This window comes from Lepidochelys olivacea (genome assembly GCF_965140295.1).
Source record: "Lepidochelys olivacea isolate rLepOli2 genome assembly, chromosome: 1".
In the NCBI taxonomy this organism is placed as follows: Eukaryota; Metazoa; Chordata; order Testudines; family Cheloniidae; genus Lepidochelys; species Lepidochelys olivacea.
In genome coordinates, this window is record NC_140411.1 from 337,789,830 (window position 1) to 337,807,598 (window position 17,769).

Sequence of the window (17,769 nt, forward strand, 5' to 3'; positions counted from 1 at the left end):
ATATTAATGACATTTTAATTTTAAGGATTCATGAGATTTTTCTTACATTTTTTAAAAAATGTAATCTTTTTTTGCTAATGTTTATACGCTTCATATTTTCTGTGTATCAAACTGAATATTCTTTGATAAATCAGAGCTCCAACAGCAACTTCCAAAATGTCCTGAGTAAGAATGATGTGATGAGAAAAAGATCACCTTGGTTATGGGTTGCCACCTTGCTACCAGCCAGTGGTTCCTCAACAGCAGAGGCCCCAAGGATCATGCAAGTAGGTGGACAAGACAGAAAGGAAAACAAAGAGCATTGTTTTCATGCAATCATCTCATCTCAGAGGCAGCTCGGGAGTTTTCCCTACTTAAGGCAAGGTCTAATTTACAAAGTTTTCTCTGCATAGGTATATTTGTCCAAGAGTGTGGTCAGCTGGCAGAGCTGAGCAGCAGGGCCCGCTTTCAGGAGAGACACTTCTTCTTCCACGTATCTCTGACAGCTCATACAAGCTGCTGTCACTGGGTATGTCTACACTGCAATTAGATACCAATGGCTAGCCCATGCCAGCTGTCTTGGGCTCATGGTGCTACGGGGCTGTTTAATTCCGGTGCAGACATTGCAGCTCAGGCTGCAACCCGAGCTCTGGCACCCTCCCACCTTGCAGGGTCCTGGAGCCGGGACTCCAGCCCAAACCTGAATGGCTACACTGCAACTGAACAGCCCCTTAGCCCAAGCCCAGTGAGCCCAAGTCAGCTGGCATGGGCCAGCTGCATGTTTTTGTTTGCAGTGTAAACGTACCCATTTTGGCCTGCATTATTGAGGCCTAGTCCCCTATTGAGACTAGACTAGGCATGATTTTCCTATTTGACTCTCTGGCCTTGTCTACACTTCAGCATAAACCCTGCCCACATGGACAGGAGGAATTCTCCCATCAGCGTAGGTAATCCACCTCCCCAGGAGGTGGTAGCTAGGCCAACAAAAGAATTCTTCCATCCACCTCGCACTATCAACACGGGGATTTAGTTCAGTTTAACTATGCAGTTTAGGGGTATGGATTTTTCACACCCCTGACAGCCCTAGTTAAACTGACCTAATTTTCTAATATAGACCAGGCTTCCATTAATAATCGTGTGAGGGTTGACAGTTGCATGTTCTGGCTCCCAACAGCAAGTCAATTAAGATGCTTAGCTGAAATGTGAGCCATGGAGCTGAATATAAAATCTGATCGGTCACAGTTGATAGTAAGGTTACATTTATAAAGGGTTAATAAATGTTATATGATAGACCTGAGCAGTATGTGTTACAGATAGGTATAAGCACATCAGGAGACGGTGTTATAGGTTGTTATAAGATGTTTGCAAGCAACCTCCTGGACACTATAACACTTGATTTTTTTTTTAAATCTATTAATTATTTACTAACCCGTTATAAACTATTTGTAAATGGATCTTAATATAAAGTGAGACCATTTGAGCAGTAGTGTAGAGAATACTCTGGGTGTGAGCCTTCTCTCGGTGACCCTAGTGTAAATCAGGAGTAGCCCTGCTGAACTTGGTGGAGTTACACTGGTGTAGAAACACATGCCAGTGAGCTCTGATTCAACGCTACATGTGGTTTGAAATGTAATCACACTAGAAATAAATCACTTCAACTGCACCAAATTGTATGTAGCTAACTCAAAGAGAATGAAAAGCTAAATTAACTCCTTGAGTCCTGCAGGATACGTTGTAAGAGGAGCCCATGAGCCCCAGGCATCATGTATCTTGTTGTATTATCAAGGATCTTCCTTATAAGGCCTTGCCAAGACAATGAATATGCCCCTGAAACGGGGCGAAAGGGGTTAATAGAAAGTACAATTTTCATATTATCTACTTGCATAAATGTCTTCTTTTCCACCGTTACATCCGCTATTGGTAGTTTTCCTAGCGCCATCTAGTGTGACTAAAGGGGATTTACATAACTTTCCAGGAAACTTCAGCGTTTCATAGATCTAATCCGTTCTTTACCTTTTCATTTCCACATTAGCTTCATGAGGTACCACTTACCACAGGGCTGTGGAGCCAGCAGGCTACTGAGGAAGGTAGCTCTAGTATGCACAATACGCATTCCTACATTTGTTTCTGAACCGCATGAAATCAAGGCTTAGGAAACAGCAGGGCTGAGGATATGCAACGCTTTTGTCAAGGCATGTCATTAATGAGCTGTCTCTGTGCTACTGAGCTCTGTCTCTGATCTGCACCTTGTTTTGGAAGATTACATACTGCAAGCACAGAACAGATTTTTTTTATTTAAGACACTGTATCTTCTCAGATTTAGGCATATCTGCTGTTATTTCCACGAACGCTCAGCTGCTAAAAGTGTTATTTTCTCTAAAGTGACATTTATACATTAAGCACTGTGCCAAACACCTGCTAGGTATTCTGCAGAATCCATCCCTGACCAAAGAGGTAACTGCCTACGCATAAAACCATATCTAACAGCCTGCTTCCAGTCTGCTCAAAATGAAGCTCATCTCTTTTCTATAGGTTCACCTTTCCCATAAGAGTTTCCCAGTATCTAATATATTGAAACCTCTCTTTCACTCTCCTCTCATATATGCAGTGAGATCCTGCAGTTTCTCCATCTAGCTGGCCCCATGTGTGGACCTGGAGGCATTTCAGAGAGAACTACCACACCAGCCTTTAACTTAACCTTTTCCCCAATAATGTGCATTCCACTAGTAGGACTTCTCTCCTACACCTCCCTGCATCATGGGTACCTACTGTGTACCATCAGTTCCATGACTGCAGGCTCCTCCACAACACTCACTAGACGTTTGTTTAAACATCTTGTGAGATCTGGCACACAGAAAGCATGTCACCAAATTATTCTCACAGTCACCGCATACTTAGCTACCAATATTTCTGCTGTTCGGATTCCTATCACCACAGCCCCTCTGTGTCTCCCAGCTGTAACCTCCATCTCCTGGAGCAACCTCCTTGGTGTCTGATTTGATTCCTGTGTGGACATGTGAGTTCCATCTGAAGGAGTTTGTCTGTCAATTCCACATTGGCCCCTCTCATCCTGAGCCAGGCTTTCTCAACTGGCTTTCCCATCAATGCAGCCTGTTCTAAGGAGGGTCTATGCTGTACCTATGGGCAGTCTCTATAAACCCATTTCTCTCAGCTCCCCCAATTCAACAATTCTGGACCTGTGCTAGGCTCCCAGGCCATGAGCTGTTTGCACCAAGCACATAAATGCATCAATGGGCCACAAGGCTAGGAGATGTACCTTCTACAACCCGTGCAATAAACTGGGCAGCTCTTCCCTTCTGAAATATGTTACTGGTATCCTACCTCTATTTTTAGTCTGGTGGGGTTTGCTCTGTAACTGGGCACTAGGCAGAATTGGGTAATACCTTTAAGTGACTTTAAATTTACTCTGAAACCTTTAACTTATATATTGTTTTTTTGGTTTACAGATTTTACTTTAGCTAACCCTCTTTACATAGGTGTAATTGGGCACTGTGAGAGGCCCCCTGCTGGAGGTCTTGTGGTCTTACCACACCCTGCCCCCCAGAAAGGAGCAATGAAAGTTGGTCCTCCAAAACTGCCTCAAAAAGCTGCGGGGATGCAGCCAATCAGAGCCCAGCTGGCTCAGTTAAAAGGAGCTGAAGGGCCTGAGCAGATCATTTGTTGGCTGGGACCAAATGGGTGAGGAAGGCTGTGAAACTCTCCAGGCGAGGAGGCCTGGGAGAGACCCGGTGCAGGCTGGGAACAGACAAAGATATCTCACCTGAGATAAAGGTGAAGAGGAAGGGGCTATGTGGGAACTGGCCCAGAGAATAGCAGCAGTAGTAGTTATTAAAGGAAGCAGCACATGGCTGCTATTTGTAGAATCCCTGGGTTGGGGCCCAGAGTAGTGGGTGGGCCAAGTCCCCCCACGGACCACTGGGGAAGTGGCCTAAGCCCTGAGAAGGGGATCAGACTCAGTACTAAAAGCCCAAAAAAGAGGCTAGAATTTAAACAGGACATCAGAGAACCACTGAGAACAAAGTCTCCAGGGAGAAAGCCCTGGGTTCACTGCTCTATACCAGGACAGGCTCAGACTTAGAGCTAACCCAGAAGGGGCTGAAAACTGAGCCCAAAGACAAGGCTAAAGACATCAACAAAGGCACAGGGACAGGCCCTGTTGGACCTTATACCCTGGAAAGGCTTCCTTCATGCGTTTAGACTCTGGGCGACTTAGCCAGAGGACTGAGTCGCTAAACACCCACCTGATGAGGTTAACAGCCGACAGGGGGCAACAGGAGCAGACAGACTGAGTGTGCAGGTTCACACCCAACCGACAGGAGGTGCTCACAAGAGGTGAGTGTCTGCTGTCACAGGCACACAAAATGCCAGGTAAGGATGAATTCAAGAATACTGCTGCAAAGATCTTCTTTTTTTATTACCTTCCAAGAGACAGGAGAGATTAGTTAACTGAGCTAATACCTTTATAAATGGCTGTTTTAAAGATTGTGACTTAAATCCCCAAATTAACTGCCCAAATTAATTTTAAAATTGAAACTGGGAAAATAAAGAAGAATAAAATCCTCGCTGAGTGACTCATCAGTTGGTCTGGGATTTCCTTTCTGGGAAACTCACTGCTGTCATTTAGAAATTATTCCTTTTATTCTATAGACTAAACTTCTATTTTATTATCATTATGGATTCTTGTCTTCAGTGTGGTGGGTTTTTTTCAGTAATATGAAGTCAGCTTCTCTGTTATACCTTGAGATGTACATTGCTACATCAGCTACATTATGTTGATAAATACCAAGTGAAAAATGCTTCTGTAATTTTATATATAATCAACAGCTACATTAATTACTACCATCAAAGGGTTTCATTTGCATTCTTTGGTTCCCCATATTCTAATTTAATCAATCACCATTTGGTCAAATGATTTCAGCCTCCTTATCCAAAGGATTGAAAGTCTCTCAACCCTCACACAAGCATTGTAATTTATTTTTATCTATCGACTGCCACCAAAAATGCAAGCATCTGTCTGTATGTGCATGGGCAGAAAGACAGCTGTAATTCATAGATTCCAAGGCAAGAAGGGACCAGTGTGCTCATCTAGTCTGACCGCTTGCATAACACACACCAGAGAACTTCCCCAAAATAAATCTTAGAGCAGATCTTGTAGAAAAACATCCAATCTTGATTTAAAAATGTCAGTGATGGAGAATCCCTCATGACCCTTGGTAAATTGTTCCTGTGATTAGTTACACTCACTATTAAAAAATTATGCCTTATGTCCAATCTGAATTTGTTTAGCTTCAGCTTCCAGCTATTGGATCGTGTTATACCTTTCTCAGCTAGACTGAAGAGCCCATTATTACATATTTGTTCCCTATGTAGGTACTTCTAGCCTATAATCAAGTCACCCATTAATCTTCTCTTTGTTAATCTAAATAGATGAGTTTAGGTTGACCAGCGAGCAAGTGAGAAAAATCAGGACAGAGGATGGGGGGTAATAGGCGTCTATATGAGAAATCCCTGAATATCGGGACTGTCCCTATAAAATTGGGACATCTGGTCACCCTAGATGAGTTCCTTGAGTCGATCACTTTAATTGTAAGACTAATTGTCTTTACAAACTTGGACCCCTATCCTGCAAACATTTTTGCACATGCTTCATTGCAGTCAACCACTTGAATGCTTAAAGTTAAGCACATGTGTAACTGTGCATATGTAAGTCCCGCTATTGTGGGGAACTTTCCTAGCTTCTGCACTACCCCGGTGAAGTGGGCTAGCAAAAGGATCCGAGTCCTCACTCCCACTTCTTTTACCCAGAGGCCTCCCTGTCCTTGAGGACTCCCATTCCACTCTCCTGTCTGGCAAAGTCCTCGTAACCCCAACAAGGCTGGGCCCAGGATTCCTGGGGGCTTGACCCCCAACCCTGCTGTGGTCACCTAAGACAGGGGCTAGGGTGTCCCCACTCCAGGGTACTCTCTCTGCACTGGCCACTTCTCTGACCCACTGATCATTACATACAATTTAAAGCAAATGCAAGTTATTTAATCAACAATTAATTTTAAAAAGAATAAGGAAAAATGGGAAAGGTTAAAGGAAACACATCACCCCGCTCTGTGGCAGGGAACATCACAAACAGTGTCTCTGGAATGTCAGGGCAGTTCAGTCTCTTCCTTGTAAGTCCCAGGCCTCCTTCTCAGGCCCTGGCTGTGCTATAGGGATGCTGTGGGTTGGACACTCACTCTGGTGGTGGCCACACGCTCTCAGGCTCTAGGTGGCAGGGCCCTTCTTCCCAGGGTTGCCCCCTCCCTGTCGGGGTTACCAATCCCCCTCCGAGTCTGGCCTGCAGAGCCTCCTGGCTGAGGCGTCTCCCTGTGCTGGGCCCACTACCCAGGGTCCCCCCTCGCTCTCCCCAGCTGCTCATGACACCTGGCTCTGGACTGCTCCGGCCCCAGCTCCACTCTGCCTCAGCACGGCTGCTGCCCTGCCTCCAGCTCCCTGGGCTGCTTCTCTGGCCCCTCTGGCTCTGGTTGCTGCAGCTCTCCTCCCAGGGCAAGTCTGCTCTGCAGGCTGCTTCTGTGACTCTGCTCCCAGCACTGACCTGCTTCGTGGGCTGCTTTTCTGGCCCCTCTGGGTCTGGTTGCTGCAGCTCTGCTCCCAGCACAGGGTCTGCTCTCACTGGGCTGCTTTTCTGGTCCCTCTGGATCTGGCACAGCTCTGCTCCCCAGCTCAGCTTGGGCCCCTGCTATCTCCTTAGCTTGGTCCCACTCTGTCTGACCCAGGCAAATCCAGTTCACACAGAGGACAGAGGGACAGAGTCCCTGGCCTTCTGATTCCCTGATTAGCCTGCCCGCCCTCTCATTCAGACCTGGAGCATTGGCCTCTCCCCATTGTTCCTAGGGACTGGCAGTCTCAGGGTCCTGATTCCCCATTGACCCTTCCCCCTTTTAGTACTGGGAGCTAGCAACTAGAACACCCCCACTGAATGTTAGTAAGGGGGCAACAGTCCCCTTACACATAGAATAGGGGGTCTTACTTTCTGTAGCTCTCTGCAACCAGTGTGCAAGGTTGTCTAAGGCCATGCCTGAATGCCAATATTTATATACATATATAAAAGGTACTATTTTTAATATTGATGATCACCTTTGTTAACCAGGTTGCAGTGCTGGGGTTTACTACTGCAGGATGCCAAGAACTCTGGCCCTCAATCAGCCAAGCACTTGAGCACGTACCTAACCATAAGCACACGTGCAGCCCCATGAAGCCGCATGCTTGGAGTTGAGCACACCACTAAGTGCTTGGCCGGTTCCAGCCCCTGATTCTGAGACTAGCTGCGCATCTCTAGTTCCAGTAGCTCAGCACCTCGCAGGATTTGACCCACTGCTGCCCAGTGAATAAACTGTCAAAATTAAGCGGGTGCTAACAGTTTCCACAATCTCCATACGTGCTACGAATAATGAAATAAGACAGTGGCAATGACAGCACGTTGCTGAAGCGCTGTTAAGTGCTGCATTATGATTTTATATTAACGGTGCTTCTGGCTGAGGGTGCGGGGAGAGGAACTGATTTAATCTTCCCTCTCGTTGTCCTGTATTGGGAGTTTGCTACTTGTTTCATGGAGATTGTCATTTCAGGGAGGCCTGGCTGTTCCAGGGAAGTATCTGCTGCCTTTAGTCATGCAGGGGAGCGCTTTGCTCTGCCAGGAGTCTCATTGGGCTAGATTGTGCCACCCACACGGGGGGAATAAGTATTCCCCTTACACCATTGCTACCCAGACCTGGAGAGTAGCCTCACAAGCGAAAGCTGAGCTACATGCTGAAGCAGATGGGTGGGAAGTGGGCTGGGACGAGACAGCAATGGGTGAAGCTTCGGCTCTAACCCCCAGCACAGCTGACTAATTTGCAGCTGGCGTAACTCAGCAGTAAATTACTATTTCCCTACCCCTCCTCAGTGCAAGTAAGGGAAGAGAGTACCTGTGTGTCAATGCCTTCTAGGACTGCTCCTAGGCAGGTGCAGCTTATGCACCACTTCTTTGCTCTGAGATTTGCCTAATGTCACGGTCCATCCTGTGAAACCAATGGGAGGAGCTGCGGACTTAGATATTAGATAGATTTGTGTGTTTGAAAGTTCCCCCTGACCCTCAGGGCCACCGCACAGCCACAAGGCTTTAGCTCATGCTTTTAGCTCTGGAGGTATCTTTAGTCCCCAGGGTATCAGCCAAGAGGCAGCCGTCAGCTAAGGGAGACAGAATTTGGCCGTGAATGCTTTTAAAAAATACAATCCATCTACCCCAAGAAATCCAAAGGAAATGGATTGTAAACTGGAGAGGGAAATTACATCCTTAACTAAGGTTTCAGAGTAGCAGCCGTGTTAGTCTGTATTCGCAAAAAGAAAAGGAGGACTTGTGGCACCTTAGAGACTAACCAATTTATTAGAGCATAAGCTTTCGTGAGCTACAGCTCACTTCCTCAGATGCATATCGTGGAAACTGCAGCAGGCTTTATATATTTATATATATTTATATATATATATTTAACTAAAGGGCTTTGCCTATGTAAATAAGAGTTTGACAGAATAAAAGCTATTAACCAACTGCAATGTGAGATGAGGGGGGGAGGGAAGGAAAGGGAAGGGAAGGGGAGATTTATTCTAGCAAGGGCAGGGGAACCACTTCCATCACCAGACACACCAGCAGAGAAATCTTTTATTGCCCACCCGCAGTAAATACACTTTCACTTCCTGCCAATGATGCTGTTCACCTTTTGTGCTGCAGCGAGAGAGGTACAATAAATCACCTTGTAATTGCCATTTCCTCTTACATTTTTAATAATTCTTCATTCCCTTTGCGAACCGCAGCTTGTGGAAAAAACCAAAACACTCCAGAGCTTTAACAGTCCGAAGTGCTACAATATTGATTCCCCACAGAAGGTCACAGTTCCAGTTCATGAGTTTTTTATCCATTCCCCAAGCGCGGCCTTGGACCACAGCAGCGCATGCCAGGCAGCTTAACAAAGAGCTGTAACAAAATCAATATAGTCAAGCAAAGTATGATAGATTTCTAACTGTTTAGGATGCAATAATAATAAGATACAAAAGCATGTCAGGAAATTGTTATGGAATTTATAATTACTTCAATATCATCCTCTCAATCAGATCGTTCCAAAGAAATCCTCTCTTTGGCTTCATTTTACACTGTCAAGATCCAAACTGCTTCTTACCAAGAGGATCCTTTAAAATGCCTTCTAACTTGCAGGGTGAATTCCATTGAATAACACTGAGCTCTTGCCAACAATGATCCCCTTTCCTGAACGACAAGAGACAATGCAAAGGTTCAGGATTGCATATACAATGGGGATATCGGAGGGGTTTGAATGGTTTGGGGAAAGTTCCCTTCCCCTTCTTCCTCCTTTCTCCTGACATTATAACTTTTCCAGGCATATGCAGGATTTAAAGTAGCATGCATTAGTCTAGCAACTTCCTTTCCAGGTGCTAAAATTTCTCATGCTATTTGATGGTCTTCTTATAGTCACAGGCTACAAGGGAGCTCTCCTCTTGTATCTTCATGCAACGAATGTGGGACAATACCCTTGTGGTGGGAGAGAAGGTATCAGCATGCAATTGAATAGGGGATAAAGGTGGAGGCTATTATGCTTTACCTCTAAGGTTACTAGAAACCCACCTTCGGAAAAACCAGCTAGGAGCATGACTTACCTCTGAAACATTTGCACCAGTAACAACGGAGGATGTAGAATGTGTGATATCCAAGCAGTTGCTGTCCATGTTCAATGTATTTTTTAATTCAGCTGGGTCCAAGAGGAAAAATTCAGAAAATATGTAGATCAGTGAAATGCATATTTTTAAATAGGGAAGTAGCAGGATACAATCTCTAGTTTGTCCATCCAAGGAATAGCATATTCAGTGCAAAGTTAAATATGAGCTTTGTCAAATGAGTTCATTCTTGTAAGTTAATAGGAGCCTAGCAAACTTAAAAAAAGTATTGAACCAGATCTTCAGCCATAGCTCCATAGCTTCACAGAGCTATGCCAGTTTTACACCAGCTGAGGATTTGAGCCATTGTACATTTTGATAGCCTTTGTAGAGCTCATTAATATCTAGCACATAGGTCAAATAGGAGATGTCTTTGTAAATCTGGGGGAAAGGGCCTTACAGATGATAAATGCTACATTTTTTCCATCCTTCACAGTGTGGGGAGGGCTCCAGGCTGACTCTGTATATATTTAGAATGTGCATTTGAAAGAGTGGTCAGAGGTGAACTGCTCCTAGTCCAGTGGCTTAGTCCACATGCTACCAATGATCTGCGGAGATGTTCTTGATAGTCTGTAGAATGAAATATTTTGAAACGAAAACAGTGGGAAATGGAGGTATTCGAAAAGGAGGAGACCCTTGAAAGGATTTATCTCATATGAAGTGCTCTGCAGTGCATTCCATATAGTTGGGACATGTATAATTTTGAAATTTGGCCCATGTGCATAGCTTTAGCATGGGATGCCACTTTGTAATAGAGAAATCTTTTCACAGGTGACCTCCACAGCAAGACCAAATTTGAAAAACAATATTTAGACCATTAGGATTTCAAATGCATGCTCTTAGCTATTGGAAAGCTTGCTTCCCTTAGATTTGCAGTAAAGTCTCAGACCTGACCTTGATCTTTTGGTCATTCATAACACAGCTGTTCCTTGAACAGGTGCTTCTACCAATAAGAAAATTTCATAATTGATGTTTGGGATCAAAATACCTCACTCGCTCTAGATGGTCTAAAAAACTGACAGTGTCTTGCTAGATAGACATGCCTGCCAAAAGAAAGAAAAATGCTTAGAGTCTCTCTGTTCATTTCCTCTCTTTCTGTTTTTGACAGCTCCATTTAACCCTCCCAATGCTGCGGACAGCGTGGTCAAATTTGACACCTATGGAGATGGGCTAGGCCGATACAACGTGTTCAATTTCCAGTACACCGGAGGCAGATATTCCTACCTGAAGGTTGGTCACTGGGCAGAAATCTTGTCACTGGACATAGACTCAATTCACTGGTCCAGAAGCTCTGTCCCCACTTCCCAGTGTAGCGACCCCTGCGCTCCTAATGAAATGAAGAACATGCAGCCAGGAGATGTCTGCTGTTGGATCTGCATTGCCTGTGAGCCCTTTGAATACTTGGCTGATGAATTTACCTGTGCAGACTGCGGGCCTGGACAGTGGCCCACTGCTGACCTGACTGGCTGCTATGACCTACCAGAAGACTATGTCAAGTGGGAAGATGCCTGGGCAATAGGCCCCGTTACTATTGCATGTCTGGGTTTTATTTGTACCTTCATGGTCGTGGCAGTCTTTATCAAGCACAACAACACTCCCCTGGTCAAAGCTTCCGGCCGTGAACTGTGTTACATATTACTCTTCGGGGTCTTCCTGTCTTATAGCATGACATTCTTCTTCATAGCCAAGCCTTCTCCGGCCATCTGCACCTTACGCCGTCTGGGGCTGGGAAGTTCCTTTTCAGTTTGCTATGCCGCCCTTCTGACAAAGACAAACTGCATAGCCAGAATATTTAACGGTGTGAAGAATGGTGCTCAACGGCCTAAATTCATCAGCCCCAGCTCTCAGGTCTTCATCTGCCTGAGCCTCATCCTGGTACAGATCGTGGTGGTGTGTGTGTGGCTCATAGTGGAGTCCCCGGGCACCAGACGGTATACTCTTCCTGAGAAAAGGGAGACTGTCATATTGAAATGCAATGTCAAAGATTCGAGTATGTTAATCTCCTTAACATACGATGTAATCCTTGTAGTCTTATGCACTATATATGCCTTCAAAACAAGGAAGTGCCCAGAGAACTTCAACGAAGCCAAGTTTATCGGTTTCACAATGTACACAACGTGCATCATTTGGCTGGCCTTCCTCCCCATATTTTATGTGACATCTAGTGACTACAGAGTAAGTCTTTGGACATTTGTTTCTATAAACTGCGTGCATCAACTTAGCAGGAACCTGGCATTTTCCTAAAAACATCTTTCACTTTTGTGCTCTCCAGTGCCCCTGGCATACATTCCCTTTTCATTGTTAATGCCCTGCTAAGCATAAGACACATCAGCTGATTGCTTTATATGAAAATGTTACTTTACTTCTAAGCAGATGATGGACTTGCTTTGAACTATGGTTGTTCAGAGAATGTTTTTACACTAAACAGTAGGTCTGGCTGATGGAGGCAGAAGCACATGGGTAAAATATTCACGCACTGGTATATTACTACGGATAGTCACAGTTACAATAGGTCAGACCAAGGGTTCAGAAAACAGTTATCTAATAAAGGTGAATTTTAACTAAAAGCTTAACCAAACTGTACAGTAAACTTCAGGATTACTAAAATGAGGGAGGTAGCTGTGGTACATGGTCCTTACACCAAGTTTCACTGTATTCATTCACCTTTCTGTCAATTTTATAAAATTAACTTTGCCAGAGGATGTTGTGAAGGTCAAGACTATAACAGGGTTCAAAAAAGAACTAGATAAATTCATGGAGGATAAGGCAGGGTTGGTGTCCCTAGCTTCTGTTTGCCAGAAGCTGGAAATGGGTGACCAGGGATGGATCACTTGATGATTACCTGTTCTGTTCATTCCCTCTGAAGCACATGGCATTGGCCACTGTTAAAAGACAGAATACTGGGCTAGATGAACCTTTGGTCTGACCCAATATGGCTGTTCTTATGTTCTTGACTAAAAGACAAGACTGTCATTGGCAGTCAAGTTGAACAAATGTTGTTGTTTTTTTTTTTTTTTATTCATTGGCTGATCCAAAATATCCAGAAAAAGAATTTCAGGTTAAACAAAACATTTTGTTGGACTCTAAATGATATTTTTTTCAGTTTTGTTATATTTTCAGGTGTTTGTTATCCTTTAAGTTTTTTTAAAAAAACAAAACAAATCTAGCAGCAATTCTAAACAAAATGTCACTGGAAATGAAAAGTCAAAACATTTTGTTTCAAAAATAGTTGAAATAGTTAATATGAACTTTTTCACATTTATTCGGCCAAAACTATTTGCCAGTTTCGACGTGCATTCACTCATAGTTTTGGTTGCCCTGAAACTGCATTTTTTGGCAAACAAGCTATTTCACCAACATTTTTTGTCCAGATCTAATTGGTGGTATATGTCAGGGAGATAACAGGGGAGTTAATAGCATCGTTCTACATTAGGGTTGGCCAAGGAACAATTGTTTCATTTCAAAACGTGGTTTCATTCCAATGAAACGTGGAATGAAAGTAGACCTTTTGAACTTTTTAGAGAGAGAGACATCCCCTAAAAGCCAATAGCCTGGTGGTTAGAGTAGTCGTCAAGAATGTGGATGACCCCAGTTCAAGTCGCTATTCCAAATCAGAGGCTTAAATCTGGGTCTCCCATAATCCTATGTGAGTACTCTAACCACTAGGCTATTAGCTATTCTGGGGTTGGGTCCTCTATCTCTCTCTAGAGAGTCCCTCCTGGACCTGTATAACCTTCCCATCAAAAACAACATGTTTCCACAAAACATTTTGTTTTTGACAAAACAGCATTTTTCAATAGGAAGTGTAGTCAAAAAATTTTCAACTGTCTGCACTCTACTCAGGCTTGATGGGTCCAGACCAAGAATATTATGTGTAGTTCCAGTTTCCTTAGCCTAGGAAAGGTACAGAAAGACTAGAGACAGTACAAGGATGGATAACAAAAGTCACACAGAGTGAAACGAAGAGAGCTAAATGTGTCTAGTCTAGACAAGAGAACCCAGGGAGACATGATTAGTCTATAAATAACTTCAAGGTAACAAGAAAGGGATTATTTAGTCTCACAAGAAGTTAGGACAAGGAGAAATGGCATGCAGCCAATGAAGGAAAAGATAGGCACTGGGGAAAAGTTCTTAACACTAAAAGTAATTGGGTAGTGAGGTGGACACAGTGTTCAATGGGTGGGGACAGATATAATGAGGCATTAGTGGGTATGCTAGAAAGACTAGTCCTATAGCGTGATTGGGATAAAACTAGATGACTTAAGTGATATTTTCCAACTCTGTTATCTATTGCTGAGATTTGAAAGAAACCCTGGGGATTTGGGTGCAAAACCTCCATTGAATTGAAGTAGGTTTTAGCAGTGGGATTTCCTAAAGCACCTGAAGTTAGTCAGGAGCGCACGTCTCATTGACTTAATTTCAGGAAAGGAAGGACTGAAGTGAATGGAACTCTCATGTAGGTGCTTTGGCAGCTCCCACTCTGGGTGTCTGAACACTGTTAATCTCACTTAAATTCCAGCCACTGATCCTACTAAATGGACTAAAATTTTATACATAATAAGTGATGCTTTTGTTATCTATAATCGAACGGTAACCTACTCATTCCATTCTCCTGTAAAACAATGCTGGTGGGGTCACTCTCTGGAGCTATTATTTGGGAAGTTGGTACAAAAAACAACCCAGGAGACATAACAACAATGAATAAGTGAATGGTGACTGGACTGAGCTTTTATTATTATATTTGAAACTGGTTTCGGATGCATGAATAAGGGTGAAAATATGGGCAGCTACTGGGAAACGTATGCAGAGATTTGGGCGCATTTTAAAAACTGAAAATGAAATAAAATAAAATGTAGAATTCACCCAGTTAATTAATACAAATACCACGGGAAGAAACAAAGTGCCCTTTCCTAGGTTAGAGGGAAAAGGGCTATTTCACACCATTGATTTTTACAAAGTTCCACTTTGACTTCAGCGGGTAGTCCTACTTCAGAATCAATGAAATAGTAGGACCTGATGTTATTAAATAGTCACTCACAAATTTGCACCAGTGAGAGCAATTAATGTATTTAGTTTTTTTTCAGCTGAAGATTCATCTTAGCCTAGCCTTAGGGGATGCAACTGTAAGAGATGTGCCAGAGGGGAAAAGTCTGGGGGTTAGATAAGTTCTAACACAATCAGATGTTAAATTGTCCTACTACTCAGTTTACTGTGCTCTCATGAAAAGAGGTGTGTGGTAGTTTCTCATTTAAGTTCTGATCCAAACTGCATTAAAATCAATGGAAGTCTTGCCACTGACTTTAGTGCGTTTTGGCTCGGGCCAGTAGAAAGCAAGGAAAGAGGAATGAATGGAAATGTGGCAGGGTGTTCATGTTCTCTCTGTGTCCATTCAGGTTCCTAAATGGTTCTCCCCACCCCCATGTGGCATCTGAGTACCATGCACTGAGCAAAGCTTGAAGTAAGCGCTTTTTGTAAGGGGTTATTCTATTAATTATACAGACCATCTGCTTGGTGCTCTGTGAATACATATAATGATGAAGACGACGACAAGGAAAGGGAAAGAAAGAAAGAAAGAAAGAAAGATCCTCCGCATGGATACAAATGGCTGTTGGTCAGGGTCCCTTAGCAGGATTGAGATAAAGCAGCCAAAGAAAGGACCTGAAGAAGAGCTGTGTGTAAGCTCCTAAACTTGTTTCTCTCACCAACAGAAGTTGGTTCAATAAAAGATATCGCTTCCCTCCCCAACCTTTTCTCGCTAGGGACCAACGTGGCAAAAACAACACTGCATATAATGACAAAGGCCATTCTCTGCTCTCGTTTTTCCCTTATAAAGTTTATTTTGAGAGTTGAGCCCCATAGCAGTGTTAATCTATAAGTTTGGCATGAATGTAACTGAAGGCAGAATTGGCCCTATTTGTGTAATAATCCAGATTAAGTAATAGAGTTTGAGAACATGTAATTCTACCTTTTAATTGAGGAATCTGCTCTGAAGAAAAGAAACTAAAGTGAACCTGAGGCAGCGAACTGGCAGCCAGTTATCACAATGATGAGTGTTGTTACATAGATTAGATAATGGCTCCATGAAACTGTAAGGACAAGCAATGATTGGCCCACTGGTTGCTACCTCCAGAATCTTCTGACCCCCCACAAAGGGATTTCACAGCAGAGAGAAATTGTGTCTGCATTAATGTAGCTTTAAGACCCAGTCTCACAAACGGACCTGTTTGAGCCGGCCCTTATGCTTGCTCAAAATCTCACTGAAGTCAGTGGTCCTCTTCATGAATGCAAAGGGTTGCTTGTCACTTATCAAGATTGAGGCCTTAGGCTGAATTAACTTTCAAGTGGATTCGCTGCATAGCACAGCCATCTCTTAGGACCTCATCTGGTCCCGTACAGCATGCCTTTTGCCACACATAGATCCCAGGCTTTACTGAAAGTGCTCTGCTTTGTCCAGGAATGCGGCAGGGATGCAGTGTTGCAGAGCATCTGACTAGCCTTCTTGTGTCCAGGCTAGCTGTCATACACTGAAGCAGGCAGCCCCTTATGTTCTGATCAGCAGGGTACCATCTAGGCCTTAGGTAAATCACTGGGAATCACAGGGTCGTGGGAGTTAGACGTGGAACAAGTCAATGGATCGTCCAGGATAGATCGCTGTTGATGCAAGACTGAGATATGTTTCCTCCTACTGCTGTATTATGGCTGTTCTGGAATTTTGCATTTCTGCCTCTCAGTGCTATTCAGATCAGAGTTTAGCATGCTGAAATACATAAACAATTTGCATTACAGCATGCAGTAACAAACTGTGCCATGAATGCTGGGGTGTGCTGTCTGATATCCTAAATTGTAGAAGGCATTGGTAGAGCTGATTTTTTTAGGGCTTTCAGTCATATCATTAGTACTTTCTGAAGCCACATTCATTTCTAGACCTTCTGAAAAAACAGCTGTGAATTTGGTACCAAGAAATCTATAGAAATTAAAAACAAACAGCTAGCAGTAAGTAGCTCCCACAGTGACTACCATGGTCACATTCTCACTTGTGGTACATGCTGCCTCACTGCCTGGCATTTAACAGCACTGACTTTTCAATAACTCTCTCCTAGGTGCAGACCACAACCATGTGCATCTCTGTCAGTCTGAGTGGCTTTGTTGTGCTGGGCTGTTTGTTCGCGCCCAAAGTGCACATCATCCTCTTCCAGCCACAGAAGAACGTGGTCACTCACAGACTCCATCTCAACAGGTTCAGTGTCAGTGGGACCGGAACCACTTACTCCCAGTGTAAGTAAAGAATCCGTCACCTATGTATGGCATGCCTTGTGCGGTAAGTGTGTTCAAGGAGAGCTAGAGAGTTTTCACTTGTAGTGGAATCTGCAATCATTAAGAACTGCAGGACATTTTTGCATTCACCTGAGTGTGGGATTGGCTATGAACCTTCACGAAATCATTACTCAAGTCTGGTGAGAACAGAACAACCCTTGTTCACAGCACATGTGTTCTGCTCACAGCTGGCCTGATCCAAAGCCCATTGGAGACAATGAAAAAAAAGACTTCCACTGAATACAGGGGGCTTTGGATCAGGCCCATAATTGCACAGTGCCTGCAGAACCACAGTTCCTGTCCCTCTCATAACAGGCAGAGCAGATTGCTCTGGAGTCTTCCTGTCAGAACAACATTACAGCAGGACTTGGTCCCCCATGCAGCACATTCTCAATGGCTGTTATTACCTGGGTTTCAAGAAAATTCTTTGAGTCAAACCACTTCAGCTAATTCCCCTATAATGCACATAAGGGACAGCAAAAACTGCTTCTGTATATCCAGTATGTGTTGTACCCTACATAAGTGTCACAACCTGGGATATCAATCGATGCCGCAGTGCAAGAACACTTCATCTGCTTTTCCCATCTCAGTCTCTTATTCCCAGACAGATTCACATATTTGGGATTTTATCAGTTGCTGTTGTTTTTGGCTAGGAAAAAATAGGTCAGCTTTATTTTTGTTTTTTCCTTGTCAAGCTTAACT

The 17,769-nt window shown here is 43.7% G+C and overlaps 1 protein-coding gene across 3 annotated transcripts in view; it reads left to right on the plus strand.

Annotated features, from left to right (window-relative positions):
• GRM3 (glutamate metabotropic receptor 3) overlaps positions 1 to 17,769 on the plus strand; it is a 156,695-nt gene that overhangs the window by 130,610 nt on the left and 8,316 nt on the right. For all 3 annotated transcript variants that reach the window (XM_084643510.1, XM_084643509.1, XM_084643511.1), the window contains 2 exons: positions 10,862 to 11,928; positions 16,854 to 17,028. In XM_084643510.1, the coding sequence (XP_084499636.1) occupies positions 10,862 to 11,928; positions 16,854 to 17,028 (1,242 nt within the window). The remainder of the gene's footprint in view (positions 1 to 10,861; positions 11,929 to 16,853; positions 17,029 to 17,769) is intronic.